Source organism: Triturus cristatus, chromosome 4_1 (assembly GCF_964204655.1).
Source record: "Triturus cristatus chromosome 4_1, aTriCri1.1, whole genome shotgun sequence".
Lineage (NCBI taxonomy): Eukaryota > Metazoa > Chordata > Amphibia > Caudata > Salamandridae > Triturus > Triturus cristatus.
The window spans coordinates 355603269-355621731 of NC_140585.1; the positions used below are offsets into that span (position 1 = coordinate 355603269).

Consider the following 18463-nt stretch of genomic DNA (forward strand, 5'->3'; position numbering starts at 1 on the left):
ACCCCACTCCAGGCACAAGTTTCCACCCCTGCTGCTTCACTCCTTCCTCCTTCAGGTTTCTGCTGCTCTCTCTTCACCAGTCAGGTGCCAACTGCCAGCTCCAACTGCCAACTCTGTCTTAGCTTCCCAACATTCTAAACCGCCTCCAACTGTCACAGGGCTCCAGAATGTTGCAGAAGGTTCTAGTAGGTTCCAGTGGGTTCTGATGTCACAGGTGGCCACCATTTTGTGCTCCAGGCTCTCAGACAGAAGTTTCAGGGGTAAATAAAATGGCTCCCTGAATCTGCATCAATATTAAAAAAACGAAAACAAATGAGGGAAAAAGGGCCAAGTCCTACAGCCGGTATTGCGATCCTTAGAGGTTTCAGTGAACAGCAACATCAGTCTTCACTTTGTCACAGGAGTGCACAGGAAGCAGGTGTCATTTCTCTGCAGCAAACCTACTCCTGCAACGCAGGCCGAAGTCCACGTAGCGCTAGCAAAAGGAGAGCTTCGGCAGTGTTTACTCCAGTAAGAAACGGGGCACGCATATTGTATAATGTTGAAAAGAGGAAAACACATTCCCAACAGAACTATTTCTGTACTACAATGTGCAGAAAAAGGCTTATGTCAAACGATGGACAATGTGTGGTCTATTTGGGCAAGCCCCCTTGTGCACCAGTAAGAGGCAAAAGACCCATGTGTGGAAGCCAGCAGCTGATCCAGTGACATGTACTGGTGCATGCCGATGTGTGCGTATGTGTGCATCTGTGTGTGTGCCCTTGTGCGTTTGTGTGTATCTATGTACGTGTGCTCGTGTATGTCTGTTACTGTCCAGACCAGTGAAATGTTTCTGCCAACGAGGGGTACATGCAGGGAAGAGAAAAGCCCCAGTGCTTCGCCAGCCAGATAACTTTTACACCTCTTTTGCTTATTTCACTGGAAATGTAAGTGTTTTGGAGGCGCACAGATGAACAGTATTTCTTTTTTTTTTTTACAATAGATTTCCCTTATAAATTCCAAACAGACTTTATCTCTATTGGTTTTAAAATTTTCAAATTACACAAGTGCGTTATGAAGATCATTTTGAAGATTAAGTGCAGTATTTACTTAGCTCTTTAGCCAAAACCTTCATGTAATGTAATGTGGCATTTATATAGCGCACCTTTAACTCCAAGAAGCAACTTGGCGCTGTGTGGAACCCGGAGAGGCAAATTAACCAGTTAACTGCAAACGATAAAGGCAGACAGGGACCTGAGACTTGCACAGGGTGTCGGAGGCGGTAAAGAACCAGATTTTTAAGGCCTTCCTAAAATGGGATTCAGATGTAATCTGACGAAGATGAACAGGAAGGTTATTCCAGGCCTTTGAGCCTATCACTGTAAGTGATTTGCCTCCCTTCAGATTCAATCCAAAAGCTGGTATTTTCAACAGATTGGCATTTGATGATCTTAAACTACGAGAGGGAGTGCATCGTTTAGATCTGGTTTGAAGACATTGAGGGCCCATGGAGTGGAAGGATCTAAAGGGGATAAGGACCTTGAAGAGGACCCGTTCATGAATTGGCAGCCAGTGAACTTTTGGCAACGCCGCCAAAGCGGATGACCTCCTTGGCTACCTCAGTGCTGCAGCATGCTGAACCATCTGCAGCTTGTGCAGGACTGACCTGTTGGTGCCTGCATACAAGCTATTGCAGTAATCTCGCCTATAAGCAATTAAGGCTACAGCAACTGTCTGCCTAGCTGAGTTGGGCAGCAAATCTAGGTAGAGCCATGTTACGGGATAGCATGTATTCCCTGGTGAGAGCCTGTTCTGACAGCACGGAACCAGCATATCTGGCCCTAGGCCCGGTCCAGGCACGGATGGGCACAGACTGGCTTGCCTTTGGCGCACCCGCTGCGTGCATCTGTTGCACGTTTGCGCCATGACTGGAGTTTATAGACACTGAAAGAAAAGGCAAGTGAAAGAACTAGACCGTCCCTTCACCCAAAATGGCCCCGCTAATGTGCTGCCAGAAGTGATTGATGTGAGGCACATCGCAATTAATCTCTCTCCACTCAAACAGCACAAGCTGTGGTGGAACGAGGAGAGAAGCGGCGACCACAAAAGTATTTGAAATAAATTCAAAGCAAATCCAATTAATTACAATGGTTAAAAAGGTTAAAAAAAAATGCCCAGCATCCAGACAGCATATGGCTGTCATACATACACATGTATTTATTTATTGTGCACTGGAAAGCGAAAATTGTGTTTGAGTCGCTGTATGTCGTGATCCGACGTTCTCCTTTTATAACATTTCTGGGTGGGTGTTTAAAAGTATTAATTGAGATGGGTGTATTATTTTCAACCTCTGCCGAGGTTATAAAACTCTTTAAGCCAGCAAATATTTGCACCGGTTGCACTGCGCCCTGTTCCCATTAGGCCTGGACTGACCTATGCCCCGTTCCAGGAGCGGAATTATCCCCAGCAGGAAATCACATTACAGTGTTATTTAAAGGGGTTGCTGCACAACAGGGCTGGCTTATCGAGTTTACAGAGCAGTTGTTACAGAGCCTTCTTTCGTCAGGAAGCAGACTGGAGCAAGGTTTTTTCATGTAGCGCACTTCTATAATAATCACCTGTTTTATATATATAGCGTGTTGTTCCACGCCTCTGCGGATCCTAGGTGCTGTAAGCAACAACCGTTCCTGTTACCCAGTTGATTTATGAAAATCAGAAGAATGGAAGATTGAGTTACCCTTGCTGGAATTCTAACTTGAGATCTGCAGATAACAGCAGTGAGCGTTTAAACCACTGAAGCCTTGCTGTCTTTCTTGCGCCTGTGCTGCCCTTCTGCTCCTATAGCAGGCTTTGCAACCTAGAGGATGTGGCGGGATAGAAGAGTAGGAGAAGACAAAAACTTACCGAAGGAGGGTTCCGTACATTGATTCTCTTGTTAGAAATATTTATATGATCTGGGAAATCTGCATGGTGCATCCCTTCCTCGACCTCTAAAATAGTCCTGCAAATGAACCGCCACTGCACTCAATACCACATACTTATTATCCACATAATTCCACTGCACACCATGCCACATCATTCCATTACACAAATCCACTCTACACCACAAAATTCCTTGCCACACAATTCCATGCCGCACAATTCCACAACTATCAATTCCAATTCACATAATTCCACTATATACATACACTCCATAACACATCGGTAAAAGACTCATTTACAACGCCAATATCTCTAACTCAACCAAATGCGAGACCTATTGCATTTCCAATGCTTGTTTACATTACTTCAGGCAGCCATGCCTGATAAACCGAGGTGCTCACTGCTTGTCTAAACTGCTTGTCTGATCTGATCACTATTACAAAACTAAGTGGCTCGGGATGCATGTCATTGAACGGAAGCAGCTCTTGTTGTGGACAAGGTTGGAGACCCCTGCACCATGGTGTGTAGAGGTCTGACTAGGAGGTGTTTTACAATTGAAGACAGAAGGCAATAACGTGGAGCAACATTTTGGTAATATTTCAAACTTTGGGTGCACTCTTGAGAACTGCATCTCTGAACACATCCTTTCTTAAAATCGGTTACTTACGCAGCAGATGACGGATTATGCAGCAAATGCAACAAATCCTGATTCAGTGAAAACAGTGCCACCACAGAAACCTGCAATTCCAGTGACCCACGATAATTAGAAAACAATGTACCCAGATGCAGACCTCAGCTGTTGCAATATGCGGCCCACCACTCTCACCTGATAGAGACTCCTGCACGAAGGAGGCTTGGTCTCCAATCTGACCCGGCTGCAGGACACTCGGAGGCCCGGTCTGTGTGCTGGCGGTGGTGTAAGACTGGTTGTAGCTCACAGGGTAAGGCGGCTCGTCTTTCAGATCGAACTCCTTTCGTGGTGGTAAGGGCGCATTCACTTTAAAGACCTGGAATCACAACAATTCATTACTGAACGTCCAGCAAATGTCCAAGGGGGACAACTCCGCTGATTTACAATAGTAGTAGAAAGCGGCGAGAAAAAGGAAACCAAACCTTCATTAGTCTTCTTTAATAGCCATTACCGTTACATAATGTAAATAAGTACTTAATACAACATGGACGCTTACATTCAGAGGTATTACCAAAACATCACAGGATCTAGATCAGTAGTGCATATAAGCAGATTTGTAGAATAGGTTTACAAATTCAAAATCATTCATTTGAACGCCTCCAATGACGTCTCTTCCAAGTACCATCAGCAATAGCACCACCCGTACAGCCAAAACCTAATAGACAGTTTTACATGTTTCCTAGTGGCCTGCCCAGCAATTCGGTATTAAAGACTTCAACTCTCCAATAGAAATTACATTGCATTACAAAACTGAGTGAAATCTAGGAGTAGGCCATAGCAAATCTGTAGGCAAACCAAACTTGAGTGTCTTGGTCCGACTACCAAGTGTTTGGAGAGACCATTTGAGTTCTGTAAATCTTTTTTTTCATGAAAAAAATAAATGCTTTACACTTTGACCACTGTGCAGTACGAGATCCCCTCAAAGTTTCACCCACTGTAGTAAACTCGAAAGTAAAATGTGGCCTGGAGCTGTAACCGCCAATGTCCACGTTTTAAAAATCAGCTGTCAAGATGGGGTAATGGTCTCTGAAGGTTGTGCATGTACAAGGATGGGGAGAGGGACTGCTAGTTTGCCTCTGCCCTAAATCTGCACAAGCAGCTCTGTGCACAGGGTAGGTAGACTACAGTGGATATGGCCTGCAAAAGCCTTATGATTGGGTGCACGAGAAAATAATGCCCCATTGGTTCTTGACTTAAGTGCTTATCTGTAGGGGTTAAACTGTTGTGCACTCTATATAATGTGGCTAATGTCTACCTATTCATTGAACCCAACAATCAACATTGTTCCACATGCCAAACTTTGATCAAGAGTGTTTTACTTTACAGGAACTCTAAATTGGGCAGATATCTCGAAACCAGCTTTAATGAGATTCATGCTCTGAGTTACCATGCTGAACCAGTTAATATCTCTGCTGCCTAGCTAACAAATCCAGGACCTCTGAACATAACCGGCCCATCCCAGGGAGATGAGGATTTCCCTTTTAGAAGAACTGGGTGCAAGTAGCAATCTCTTCGTTGTCAGCTGCACCTCCATGTATATTGGCTTGAAGGATTTTCCCACTTTGTAACTGAGATCTGCTTGTCCTCAATGTATCCAGTTACCACAGGTTTTGAGTACTTAAGGAAAGAATCAAGTCCAGAGGTGTTGAGGCTTTATTCTGATAGATGAGCCCCATTTGTGGAGGGAGTTGGCATTTTGAAACTTTTCCAGAGTGCATGATAAAGGCGGGGTGGGCAGTTCATTTTTTGAATACAACAAGGCAGTAGACCAGATATCACTGTCCCCATTGACAAAGGAGCCAATTACGATGGGGTAAGGTTTGGCTCCGACCCTCGGTGAGAGCCATCCTTACTGCATCATAATGACCAATTCGGATTCCGCTCCGACCGAGCCATTACGATGGGCTCGGATGGAAGGGTATCAGAATCGGTCTTCCGGTTGGCTTACGACGGGCTCGGAGAGCCAGTCTGCCATCTGGAAGGCCCACAGTAATACCCCGCCCAGCTCTTTCCAGCTGAGGGATTACGATGGCAGTTTTCCACTGCCTTTTTGTGCCGGCCTTTCCAGCACAAAAAGGCATTGGGAAACTGCTTTGGGGGCCCCCAGCAGGCCCCCATGGGTGCCAGGCCACCCAATGGCAGCCTAGGGGGCACCTATGATGACCCTCTGTTAATCCCTGCACCCAGTGGCAGGCACCTTGGGGTGCCGTTCGGAATGCATGCTCCCATTGTTAAATATGGAATTCCAACCGAACACGGTTTGATCTCATCCTAATTGCAGGCCTGGAATTGACAATAGGTCATTTGGTTCCAGTTTCTAAACTGTGTCGGAGGGACCCCAGTCCTTCAGACATCGTAATCCGGGCCAAAGCCAATAAACCAGATTTTTTTTTAATGTCGCACTGCACTGAAAGGCTTTGACTCCTAAAACAGCAATACCACCTCTGCCTGCGCACCTATATCAGAGTCTACTGGTGCATTAATGGTCCAAGGTACTTCAAAACCACAGGCTCTAGCACAGATTGAAAGTAGCTCGCTTTGACACTTTTGGGAAATGAGATGCACACCCATGTTAGTAAGGCCTCTTTAGGAGAAGCTCCAACTAGTCTTGCACCTATCTGTGCATTTTTGAACACTGCATTAAGTTTTGTGTTAAAGATTTCCTTTTCAAAGAAAAAGCACTGATTGGACTAGTGTGAAAAAAGAAAACATGCCTTCAGGCCTACCATTGCTGCCTGACTGCTGCAGTTTGAAACCTACAGTAAGACCTGTAAAATAAGGGACAGATGAAAACCTCCCTTTTACATATTCATAAATCACTAATATGCAAGCTTTGTAAGCCACATCTTAGAGTGCGCTGTAACATGTAGAAATATGTTAGCATGCCCCTACAGAGAAAAGTCTCTACAAGCCATTTTCACTACAGAGGGTCTAGCTATCCTATGTAGAAAAAAAAGTACAGATTAAAATACTAATACTGTTTCTCAGGAATGGGCCCAGCTAGAAATATAATTCAACCACTATTTAATAGTTATTAAAATATGAGGTATGTTAGGCATGTATCCTTTGAATAAGGGTGCTGGCGGAGGGATGGAGACACCAAGTGAAGACATGTTGGGTCTGTTTTGCTTTCTGTCAATAACTCGAAGGCCTTGCACAGATTACCAAAATCAATTGTCATTAACAATCAAATTCACTGGGGAGTCAGATGGTTATTAAATATTAAGGAAAAGTACCTTCTAAGCTACCATTTGCCTGCCTGACTGGTCAGAAGGGTAATTAGCATTCACCCCTGCCTGCTCCCAGCCTTGTGCTCAGACCTGGAAGTTATGTGAAATTCCTGCCAGGAACACAGTAGGCTGACCTGAATGAGAAGAGTACTCCTCTGAGCTCAATAGAATATGCAGGGTGGAGGCTGTGGAACTTCTGTTAACAGCAGTGTCAAATCCCGCCTGACAGGTTTGTTGAGGCACATATAAATTCCTGCTTCAATCTGAATTTTAATGCAAGTAGGAAGATACTAAGATTACCATAGTACACTCCGCACTCACACCCCAGCCTCAAAGCCCACGTTTATGGCGGCGGAAGAATTTGCCCATATTGGAATTGCGCAAACCATGCATTTTGGGTTTGTTTGCACTAAAGCAAACCGGAACTACAACACATGTAATTAGAAATGTGATTGCCTGGGAACATTTATTCCACTGGTCAGAGGATCTAGGAGGGCCTTAGGTTGTACCCTACCCACTGCCTGCTGGGCACAAAACTGGACCCTACCCAAGCCTTCCTCTGAACACTACTGGACTTGCATAAGGATACTCTGGACTGTACCTTGTGAACTCTGCATCTGATTTGATTTCATTTAAAAATCAGGGCAAAAGATCTCCAAGGATTATAAAGCTAATTAGCTGGGTAGTTCCAGGAACACAAGAGGGCTGAAGAGTATATTCCTGTAAAGAATCCCAGCTGACCACTGGCAACTGGACTTTGCAGTTGCCCTCTAACATCCTGAGAGTCCCTAAGTTCTCTCCTTGAGGTTTTGCTAGTGAACACCTTTGGCTGTTAGAGCCTGAAAAAGACTCAAAACGTTTGATGCAGAGCTCCAAGGGAACCAACCGCGAAAAGTATGAGACTGGCAGGTTCATGGCATTGGAATGAATTTCCAGTTAGCCTTTCATGTGGTAACATTTTAGGCCTGGGTAGAAACACCATTTTACATGCTCATGTTTTAAGCTGCCTTCTCTTAAACACAATGACATTTGACACATTAGTTTGTGTGCCTGGGTAGGATAATATTCTCTGAACTGAGCTTTGCTACATTTCCACTTCGTAGGCACATTATCAAATACCTTGAACATTATGTACAAGTTCATTCCACGTATTGTTATTGGCCAATAGAATTCTCACAATAGTATAAGCATTTGCAGCCTGGCAGACTGGCATGGCAACATCGATGATATCTATATTTATTTAATAGATTACAAGTAAGCCTGGGCGGAGCAGCACTACGGGGAGGTCCACGGAGTTGGGGACCAACTCCGTGGAAACTCCGCTCCGTCGCCCGCCTCCAACCCCATAGGAATAATTTCATTAAATTTACTTTAAAGGTTAAAAAAAAAAAAGAAAATCAACACTTGCCTTAACAGGGGAGTCCCCGGGCTGCCATTCTCCTCTTCCTCGGTTTCACAATGATGTGCGCATGCACGTTGGCCCGCGCGTGCACGCGCATTTCTCGCAAGGAATGTGCGAGCGCGCAGATTGTGAAACCAAGGAAGAGGACGGCAGCCCAGGGACGCTACAGTTAAGGTAAGTGTTCCTTTTTTTAACCTTGAGTATATTTAATGTAATTCTCCTGGGGGGGAGGCGGCAGGGGCTGGGCAACTCCACTCCGCCACGGAGTGTGTCGAGTTGTGCCTACTCACAACTCCGCACACTCCGCGGGCAGTGCGGAGCTCTCTGCCCACGGTTAATTACAAGTAATCCAGAACACCGCAGCTCGTTTGGTATCCAATGCTCCTCCCCAAACGGCCTCCCTCCCTCTTCTGCAACAATTACATTGGCTTCCGGTGCGGAAGCGGATCAGATTTAAGATCTGTTGCATTGTGCACAAATCTCTAAATTACCTAGGTCCCAGTTATCTATCAGATAAATTCACCAAATATCTACCACCTGGGTTTCTTTGATCAGGTTTCAAATCTCTACTTATTCTACGTTACAAAAAAAAAAATCTAGCTTTGGTGGTAAAGCTTTGTTCCACGTAGACCCGTATTATTGGAACCAACTGCCCATCCACCTGCGTCAGTGCCCAGACTACTTGAAGTTCAGATGGCTGCTAAACACCTCACTGTTCTGATCCGCTGCTGTTCCTGCTTGGCTGTAGTAAATATAGCGCGAAGATACCCCTGCTGGGGTGATTTGGGCGCTTTATAAATTAATAAATATAAAATATATCAAATATAAACATCACTCCCTTGTTTAGACGGAGGAGCATTTAGCTGGCTCAGAGTGGTCACCCATGCCTGAAATCCAGCCTAGCTGATTCTGGTTAACCTCATTCGAGGGATGCTGCCCAGCTCTCCACCAAGACAGGCAGCCTGATGACACTTACTCACAAGTAGAGGGGAGTTATATCACCCTACAGGGATTTCGCAGAATCACTACCCCTCCACCCCCCACCCTTGGCACATTAGGTTATGGAGAGCTAGGTAGGAGTACAATATAGAAGAGCACATATACTCCCGCATGTATTCTCTGTTACTGCAAAAGGGTTGAACTATCTTTCATCATTGTCATAATGCTAATCACATTATTCTGTTTCCTTCTATTGATCATTGCAACGCACGTATTTCACTCAAGAATCTCAATTCTACAATAAATATTGAGATGCTTTACTGCGCATTTCTTGTGTATCTCTTTGGGTATGCATAATGAAAGGGTTCTAGATCTGTTCCCACAATTTTATTAGGGAGTCAAGTATGCCATGTTGTGGGGTTGCACAATCCATTTGCTCCCTTGTCAGGGTAGGGGTACATATGGTGCACTGTGAGCAAGCAGGACGAAGGCCAACATATCCTGTGTCCTTAGAATCAATTTTCAACAGTTTTGACATTTGTTGTCCAACAAACGCAGTTTTACTTGGGAATGTATAAGCTGCATGACAAGGTGCTGGAGATATTCTACCTTGGGTTCTTATTTAATGGATTGCCCAAGTAGTTCTCTTTTGTATACCTAAAGAACCCTACTCACCTCTCAACCGGAGAAGTCTGTTAGGTGAAAATTCTCCCCTGCTGAGTAAGTAAATCCTATGGATTGGCTGTAGGTTGTTCAAGCTTGAATCTTTCAAAGGATGACCCCATATAGGTACCATCTCGGATTCCACATATTCATATGGTTGAGGACGAAGCAGCAAGTAACATATCAGTGAACTACAGACATGTGGTTATACAAATTCTGTTACGTGGACTGCCCCTTACGGGCAGAGACGTTACTTTTGTGGTTGAGGCCCACAAAGCATTTAGGGCAGAGGTATTCTACTCATGGGTTACATTCCCAGCAGCACAAACAAAACAGTTTCAAACATACACTAAGTCTGCAAATCTTAACTAAACAGCTTATAAATGAACTAGAAATACTGGTAACTTACCAAGATCATCAAAATTGGTTTGAATGTGCCCTACCACAAACACAACGTTGGACAACCTTTGCAATGAGTGAGCAACATGGCTAATCTTTTCCAGTTAGACACACTACCCGCCCAGATATAGAAAATCTGTCCGCTCCATAACTACATATACTATATATAGATCTGGTTAGAACAGATATTTGACACAATTGGTCATGAGAACAAGGACAATAAATCCTGCAAGCTGCACAACCACAACTGAAATTGCCTGGAATTATTCCAGCGACTATCAATGCAGTCATTGGTAACATTCCCATCAGACGGGAGGAAATGGTCTAGATTTCACAAAAAACTAGCTAGCTTGAAGCAGTGTTTAGCCCATACGGAACCTCAGTAAAAATAATCATACGCCTGCCAATGGGGATGGCTCCCTCAGTGGAAGACTGCGCATCTCAACGGAAGTAAACTGAAAAAAGGATACAACATGCATAACTGTGATATTAAAACACAATATACTGATGTCAGCGCCCCCTGTTCCTTTCAGAAGTCAACCGAAAAACTCAGAGGTTGACGATCAGAGCGCAGATCAGTGGAGTACGTAAAACTAAAGGACTCAATGCTCACTTGATTTTATACCACAGGAAAACAAACCTAAACAGTCCAAGCCTCATTTAAAAAAAATAAGGTAGCTGGCATCAAAATTAAGTATGTCAAGGATATTGAGGACACTGCTTCTGGCTCAGACCATGTTAGACAGCGCGGCAGAAGTCACAATAGTTTGCCAGCATCAAAAATGGACTGGCAACAGTAGCAACGAATAACTATCCAGGTGGAAACACCGGATAGGAGGGTGAGTGTCCCGCATAAACTATGGAGGGGGTATACCACGTACCATAAATGCGCTCTTTTGGGAGAACTTGTCATTCGGCTAGGACATTCTCTTGGCTGAAAGGGATTGGCCACCAGAGTTTGCCATGGACTGCCCATTGGGAGAAACCGTAATTTTACCTGCTTTTTCCAACCTCGCCCAAGATGCAGTTAAACATTCATACACAAAGGAGTGGGCCTTAGCGCAAGCTCCTGTGTTATACCGCAACAATGTGGGGTGGGATGACGGTCCCGCTTATTACATCATACCAGTAAAGTCAGCCCCACAACCTCAAAGAAAATACCCTACTAAATAAAGCTAAAAAACAAGTTAGAGAAATCTTCACACAACTAGAGTACCAATTTGTAATTGAAACCTCCCCTATGAATAATCCTTTGTTTCCAGTAATGAAACCTGGCCATTCAGACATTCCCTATACATAACATGCACAGTGCGGCACTAATGCACAACATAGTGCATAAAGACATAAAACCACTTTAGATATTGCCAATGGATTTTTCTGCCAATATAGCACCTGAAAGCAGGTACTTGATCGCATTCAGTGCGTTAGGCTCTCAAAAGCAGGTCAGTCGATTGCCACAAGGCTATAAAACAGCCCAGGGTTGCTTTCAGCACAAAATAAATAACTTTTGCAAGATTATGATTACCAGGCATTGTCCTATGTCAATGACATCTAACGGAGGATGACCTTCTAACTCACTTGACTAGATTGCATAGTTTTGTAACTTGTTCACATGGGAGAAATGCATTAGTCTAACGCCCGATGCATGATACTTGGCAGGGTGGGGCCGTTTTATGGTCTGCTTGGGCTGGTTTTACTGTTAATTTCCCCAATATACAGTGAACTGCCCATACTTTATTTTTAGAAAAACAGTTACCCCCACTTTTTATGAAAAGGCAGCCCTCCTGGGACCGTTAATTCCAACAGTTGAAATGCTTCAGCTGCAGTGTAAGGCAGGGAGTCTCCTGCGCTATGAAACACAGGGAGGGGCAGACAGGTGAACAAGCATTCTTGCAAGGGTGCCTGCGGCCTGAATGAAGTGAAAATGTGAACTGGTAGATCTGCAAATGTAGAGGGTGCTTCAAACGTTTGATTGATGGAGTGCCTGGAAGCCTCCTGATGGCACAGGTTTATTATTTTTGAGTGTTATTGCAAGGGAGTTACAAGTTGAGCTGTGAAGTGTGTGCTTTTAATGGACAGTTATAAAAACACATTGCACTATGTACAGTCTAGGTGTTATTAAAATTATATTTTAGCAGCACTATCTTAAACTTTTTTTTTAGATTTTGTTGCAGCCTATCTTATACTGTGGGTAATGAAAGTTTAAAATAATGACTTACATATTCACAATGCTTTGTCACAGACTGGTACTTTAAAGCACTAAACCTACACAAGTCACTATTCTCCACTGCATCATCCAGGATTCAATTTTGAGGGTCTCCAGTTACACACAGACTTCTGTAGTGAATTAACTAAAAGAGGCTTCATAATGTATAAAAGTGCATTTCCCACGGCTTAACTTGCATTTATTTTTCATTTAAGTTGTGCCTCATTTTACATCTAGTTACCTTACGGGAAAGCCCAAAAAATGTTACACAATATTTAGTATTTTTGCCATGCCTTTGACCTAGTCAAACTCACTCCACCCACTTTGCACACACCATCACAGTTACCATACTTTTTTTAATGCAATTCAACCACTGCCGATATTAAATAAAATTGCCAGCAGAAAGCTGAAATCCACCAAGTCTTCATTTCACTTTCCTTTTTAGGTCGAGCCTACAACGCATGCGCTGTCTGCAAGACCTTTTGAAATTACTTGCACTACGTTCATGCCCACCTGCTGCTTGCCATAGGTCCCCTCCAGTGCCCCTCTTAATTGCAGCATTCAGACTTATTCTGGCAGCCGATAGCACACTTCCAGTCAAGCCAGAGGAGCACCGACCGATTACAGTCTCCTTCCCGTTCCATTCCTTATGTGTTTTGCTGCTTTCTGGCCGTGGCTGCTTGTTATTAGCCTGACAGATTAAACGTCAAAAATCGCCTGTTCGCTATCACCTTACACTGTTTGAGTGCAATTGCTGAAGTCCAGATATAAAAGTTTGTAAGTGGTTTCTCGGGGCAGTATTTCTAATTACTTCCACTCCATATGTTATATCACTCGGTAGGGTATCCGAGTTTTAATCTTGCAGGGGGGCGTGGAAATATTTTGAAATGCAAAGCTACATTTACTTCACAAAATTGTGCCACCCTCTTAATTATAGGATTCGCTGATAGGCTGGCCATTTGCTTTGAGCGCAGTTTGTCGCAGATTGCGGGATTTCTGTGGAACTTCATTCTCTTCATGTCTGTTCTCTCGAAGTCACTCATACCACAATGATGCTGCGTCGTTCTCGCGCATCTGAATGGCGCGGACAACAGGGGGTAAAATCTTCCTGCTGTGGGTGGAAACTTGGGAACGTAAATGTCATCTTAGTTCTGCTCGATTCCGTCCTGTGAGTCAGATGTCATGCTTGACCAGTCGCCTGCCCATGTCACCCTGGGTGTATTTAGAAAATGTAAAAAATGAAATTAAACACGGTCCTTCCTTTGACCCACACGCTCACATGTGGATACAAGCATTTGCAATGCAATAGGTCTCGCATTTATACGAGTTTGAGCTATTGGCATTGCAAATAATGCCTTTTATTTTTGTTTTAGTTTTTCAAACATAGATAAAAGGCAGTCATTTACAATGCCACTAGCTTAAACTCGCGTAAATGCAAAACCTATTGCATTGACAATGCTTGTTTTCAATAATCAACGAGGATCCTTTTAAAGATGAGGTGGCTTCCAGAAGTGAACCCCTTCTGATCATCAAACTGACCAACTTTCACTAACCGGTCACACTCACAGGAGACCACAAGGACTAAGGACAGAGCAAAGAAAACTCACTGAGCCGTGTGAAACGGGTGCAGTATTTCTAAAACGTTAGCAGGTCCTACAAGTGCCAGGAATGCACTTTACAATTGAGGGTAACATATAACCTAATCAACAAAAATAACACCCAGTTCACAACAATAATGAAGAAACCAATGTTCTGTTTTATTATGTTATGTTATTGATTGTGTAAAAGAGCTCACTTTAGCATGTTTAGGTGCCCTGCATTCTCTTCTTGAACATAGGTGGCAGCATACATTATAGTTCAAGAGGATTAGCTTGCCGGAGTTCATATGTCCTGAAGTCTATGCTTCCACCAGCAAGAGTCACCATACAGTATAGTAAAGCCAGAGCCCCTGGGATTATGTGATTCTGCAGCTGTGGCGTTTTCTGCATAATTATGAATTTGAAGCATTTGCAACATAATTTATCATCTGCTGCACAATCTACAGTTTAAAACAAAAAATGTTTTTAGCTCAAACAGATCAAAAGTTATTGAAAAATGAAGCAGCACATTTTGCTGAGGAGTGGAAAGCCCTGCCCAAAGGATGGCTGGCCATTTTTCAGTTACTTATCGCTGTATTTGGGTGCTAAACTGGTACTAATGAGGTTAAACCTTTGCCCACACAATGTTAACATGTGTACAAATGACAAAATAATGAAGTAATGCTATTAAAAATATGTTGCATTACGCTGCATAATTAGCCTTTTGTTACTGCACAGTTTAGTCAACGGTGCCACTACTTTTGAACAGCCTGTGCGCATGAACCCAGTTCTACCCGAGTACTGCGCACAAGGACTAGCTGTGGTTGTTCCCATGTCCTGCAGTCTCCGCTTCCCTCAGTGGTAGGAATACCATGGTTTGATGCTTGAATGCAAGTGTTCATGTCTCCAACAGTCACTGTTTCCAAGTAGCAGGCGTTGTAGGAAATTGTGCACAGTGTCTCTCTATAGAGAATCCACACGTTTTGCAATGCCTGCTTCTCACAGTAAAAGGCACTGTAAGTGATTGTGTAGTGAGTGATAGCATGCCCTGTATCCTATGCTTTTCTTAATAGCAGTCATCATATGGAATGGTGCATGTGTGCCATGAGTCTGACTCTGTTTCGCTCCTTAGGTAATGGTGCACAACTGCTTTCTGTGGATAGTTCACAAGTTTTGCAGTGTCTGCTTTTCACAGTAGGAGGCTGACTGATGTATGATCAGAGCCACTACAACGTGATTGCACAGTTTTTCGCATAATTACTGATTTGCTGCATTTTCCACATAATCTATCGTCTGCTGCATATTTTAGTTTTTTTTACATTTTTTTTCTGCTCCAACTGAGAAAAAGTTACTCGAAACACTGTTGCGCAGAGGAAGGCCCTTTGCTAAGTATGACTCGTAAACGTTCTTCTGTTTATAGCTGTTTTGGGGTGTCAACTAGTACTAATGAGTTGAAACCTTTGCCCAGATCGTGTTAAAAAGGGCAAAAATGATAAAATAATTAGGTAATACTATCCCAAATTGTGCCGCATTATGGCGCACAATTTGACTTTTCTTGCTGAATAGTTTACTCAACACTGCCATATAATTTGGTCCTTCTTTGCCACATAATTCCAGTTGCCCAGGTATGGAGAACAAGCAATAGCATCTCCGGCCACCGCTGTTTCCTCCAGCGGAAGGCACCATATGCTGTGGTATTTTTAGATTAAATGCTGTGAGGGCACATGTCCAGCAATCTTTGCAGTTGCCAGTGTGAGCCATGGCAATCCAGTAATATGCGCATGACTGCAAGCATGGGAGGCACCATATGGTCAGGTCATGTGCGGGAAGTTCAAAGTCTCGGCTTTTCACAGAGAAAGGCACAATGAACCCAGTTATGGTGCATCAGCCCTAGCTGTGGGGAGTAAAATTTAAATTAGCTAGCTTTCGTATTTAGCACCACAACTGTCTGGAGCGGGTAGAAGCATGCCTGCATTTTTGGTTGGGTAGTGTAAGGTTGGATGCAGTGTGCCCTCTGAGTTGGGTGGGGTGCGTGAGCACCAGACACTTGAAATCATGACCTAAGGTCTCTACTTCCCCCACTGGGTGGCACCTTTCATGTAGTGAATCAGGACCAGCTTCAGTGAGTGTGTGAATGTGCCCAACAGCCTATGCTTACCAATTTGGGAGACATAATAACGGAGGATTGCTATGGTCATCTCTGGTGTCTGTTTTTTTTCGCAGATTTATATATCACAAACTCGACCCGCAGGTATTGGAGCGCTTTACATGATGAGCACCAGTTACGTTACACAAGGACACAATTTTTTATTTTTGGTGGGCACGGGGAGATTACGTGGTTTACCGAGAATCACAGGATGTGGAGTCAACCCTGAGGCTCGAACCTTGGTTTCCCAGCTCCATAGTCAGTCTAGCCATGAGAAGCCAGTGGGAGACACTGAACTATACGGTTTCTAAGCGCTAATTGTGGTGAGTTAATGTGTTTAACAGTCTAGGCTTTTCAGCGGGAGACACCGGAGGCCAACACCATTGGGTGCAGTGTGTTATTGTATGTAGGGTATGTGTACTCGCAGCTCCGCGCCTCCCCAGTAGGGGGCGCTGTCAAGAATGATACTTGAGAGCTGGACTGGTGGAGGTCACACTCTGTAGCCGTTGTTTTGTGAGCTGGCAATGGCTCGCTGCCCGGTTCTATAATACCCTATAATCGCTGCAGTATTTAATCAGAGAACGTCACCGGAGACATTATGAAGCAGCCATGAGCAGGACTGAACGTTACCGCATAATGAGGCATTGTGAATCCTGTTTGCACCCCCGCCTCTCCTAGTTATCATAATGCGCCCTTTGAAGGCAGGCAAATAAAATATTTATGGTAGTAAAAGGGAGGACTGAGCTGAGAAAACATTGGTGCTTCAAGTGAGGCGCTGCCGCGGGTTTCCACGTTGGAGGACACTCGCGCATTGTGGCAGGTAAGGCCCTCCACCTGGGATGAAAGGGCACTGAGGGGACGAAAGGGACTAACAAAAGGCGCCTGTCTCTCTGAGGGTGAGCAGCAGACCGGATGCATCGGTAAACCGGTTCTCCTCACCTGTGGAGCCTCTCAGTCACCATTCACCCAGTGATTTCCTTCGACCATGGCGAACAGCCTCTCTCTTCCCAACGCGGCCCTCCCCTCTCTATTTGACTCACTGTAGTTCTCATGGTCACACTTCTTGAACAAGCAAAGCCAATAGGTCTAAAAAACGAGACCTATCTTGGCTTTGTCAATGTTTTTTTCAGTAATGCTAGCATTGCAACTGAACAAGCATCAATCTTAGCTTTATGGGGCCATGTTTCTCCAATTAGAAACACATGGCCCCATAAAGATAAGTGCTTTGCTACAGCAGCAAAGCAGGCGTCCCAGTCAGATCGGAGGCGAAAGGGCGTCAACCAAAACCCTCATTTCCAATGGCATGCCACCGTTTAGCTTAAACGTAGACGCCAGCCAATGGAAATGAGGGGCGGGGCTTCAAGCCCCCTTTTGAAATCCCTCTCTCAAAATCTCTCGCCGAGGTGAGCAGCGCTTTGCGCTGCAACGCCGCGCGAGACCTAAAAACGGAGTCAGTTTCTTTACCCTGCCTAAATAACTGTTCGAAATACAAATCTGTTCTTGTCCTGAAAAGTGTTAGTTGTTTTGGGCAAATGCCCCAAAAAAATAAAAGAAAACAAATCTGCCAAAGTGAAGCTGCTCAAGCCAAGGAAGTTGGTATTTAACAGCTGAACCCATTTGGTCTTAAAAACAGGCAAGTAGGTATTCCAACCCTTGTGGAGAAGGCCCGCCTACAGATAGGTGATACAGCTGAAAAATCATGCGTCAGTGTGCAAACAAAACAAGCATTGGCAAGGTCAATGGATCTCGCCTATGTGAGAGCTATAGGTTTTGCCAGTCTTTTAGCCATATTGTACAGCACCGTGCCTGCTGTTCTGAATGGTTACGGGTTCGGTGCGTGGAGTGGCATGAAGTCTAGTGGAGCAGGGTAGAGTAAAGTCACTTACAATGGTGTGAATTGTAAATATCTCTAATATCTCTTGCTGTAAACTACATGTACTGTGTAGGACAAACCTAAAAACAGGTTACGGGGCACTGTTGGGTACCTGAAGCCCATCATGGACTGAAAGCATCTACCTTGGCCTGAGGCCCACTGGGGAGAATTGCTAATGAGACTGAAAGGCCAATACACCACTGAGGCCACGCACAATTCACCTCCTCCTAAAGTAAATTCTCCCTTTTTTTAAATCAAGAAGTGGTTATCTTAACAGCAGAAAACTAAGCCGGTTTTTCTCTAGAAAGCTGGCTTAACGAGTCTCGGGGAAGAGCTTTTTAATGGAGGGTGAAAACTGTAGTCTGAGACCGAGGGTGTCAAGGGTGCAGTACACAAACTAATTGACTAATTAAATGCAGTTCCAAATTGTGCTGCT

At 44.2% G+C, this 18463-nt stretch overlaps 1 protein-coding gene across 6 annotated transcripts in view; it reads right to left on the reverse strand.

The window, feature by feature from the left end:
* CAPRIN2 (caprin family member 2) overlaps nt 1–18463 on the reverse strand; it is a 699936-nt gene that overhangs the window by 192556 nt on the left and 488917 nt on the right. For all 6 annotated transcript variants that reach the window (XM_085652361.1, XM_085652359.1, XM_085652360.1 and 3 more), the window contains one exon: nt 3728–3908. In XM_085652361.1, the coding sequence (XP_085508487.1) occupies nt 3728–3908 (181 nt within the window). The remainder of the gene's footprint in view (nt 1–3727; nt 3909–18463) is intronic.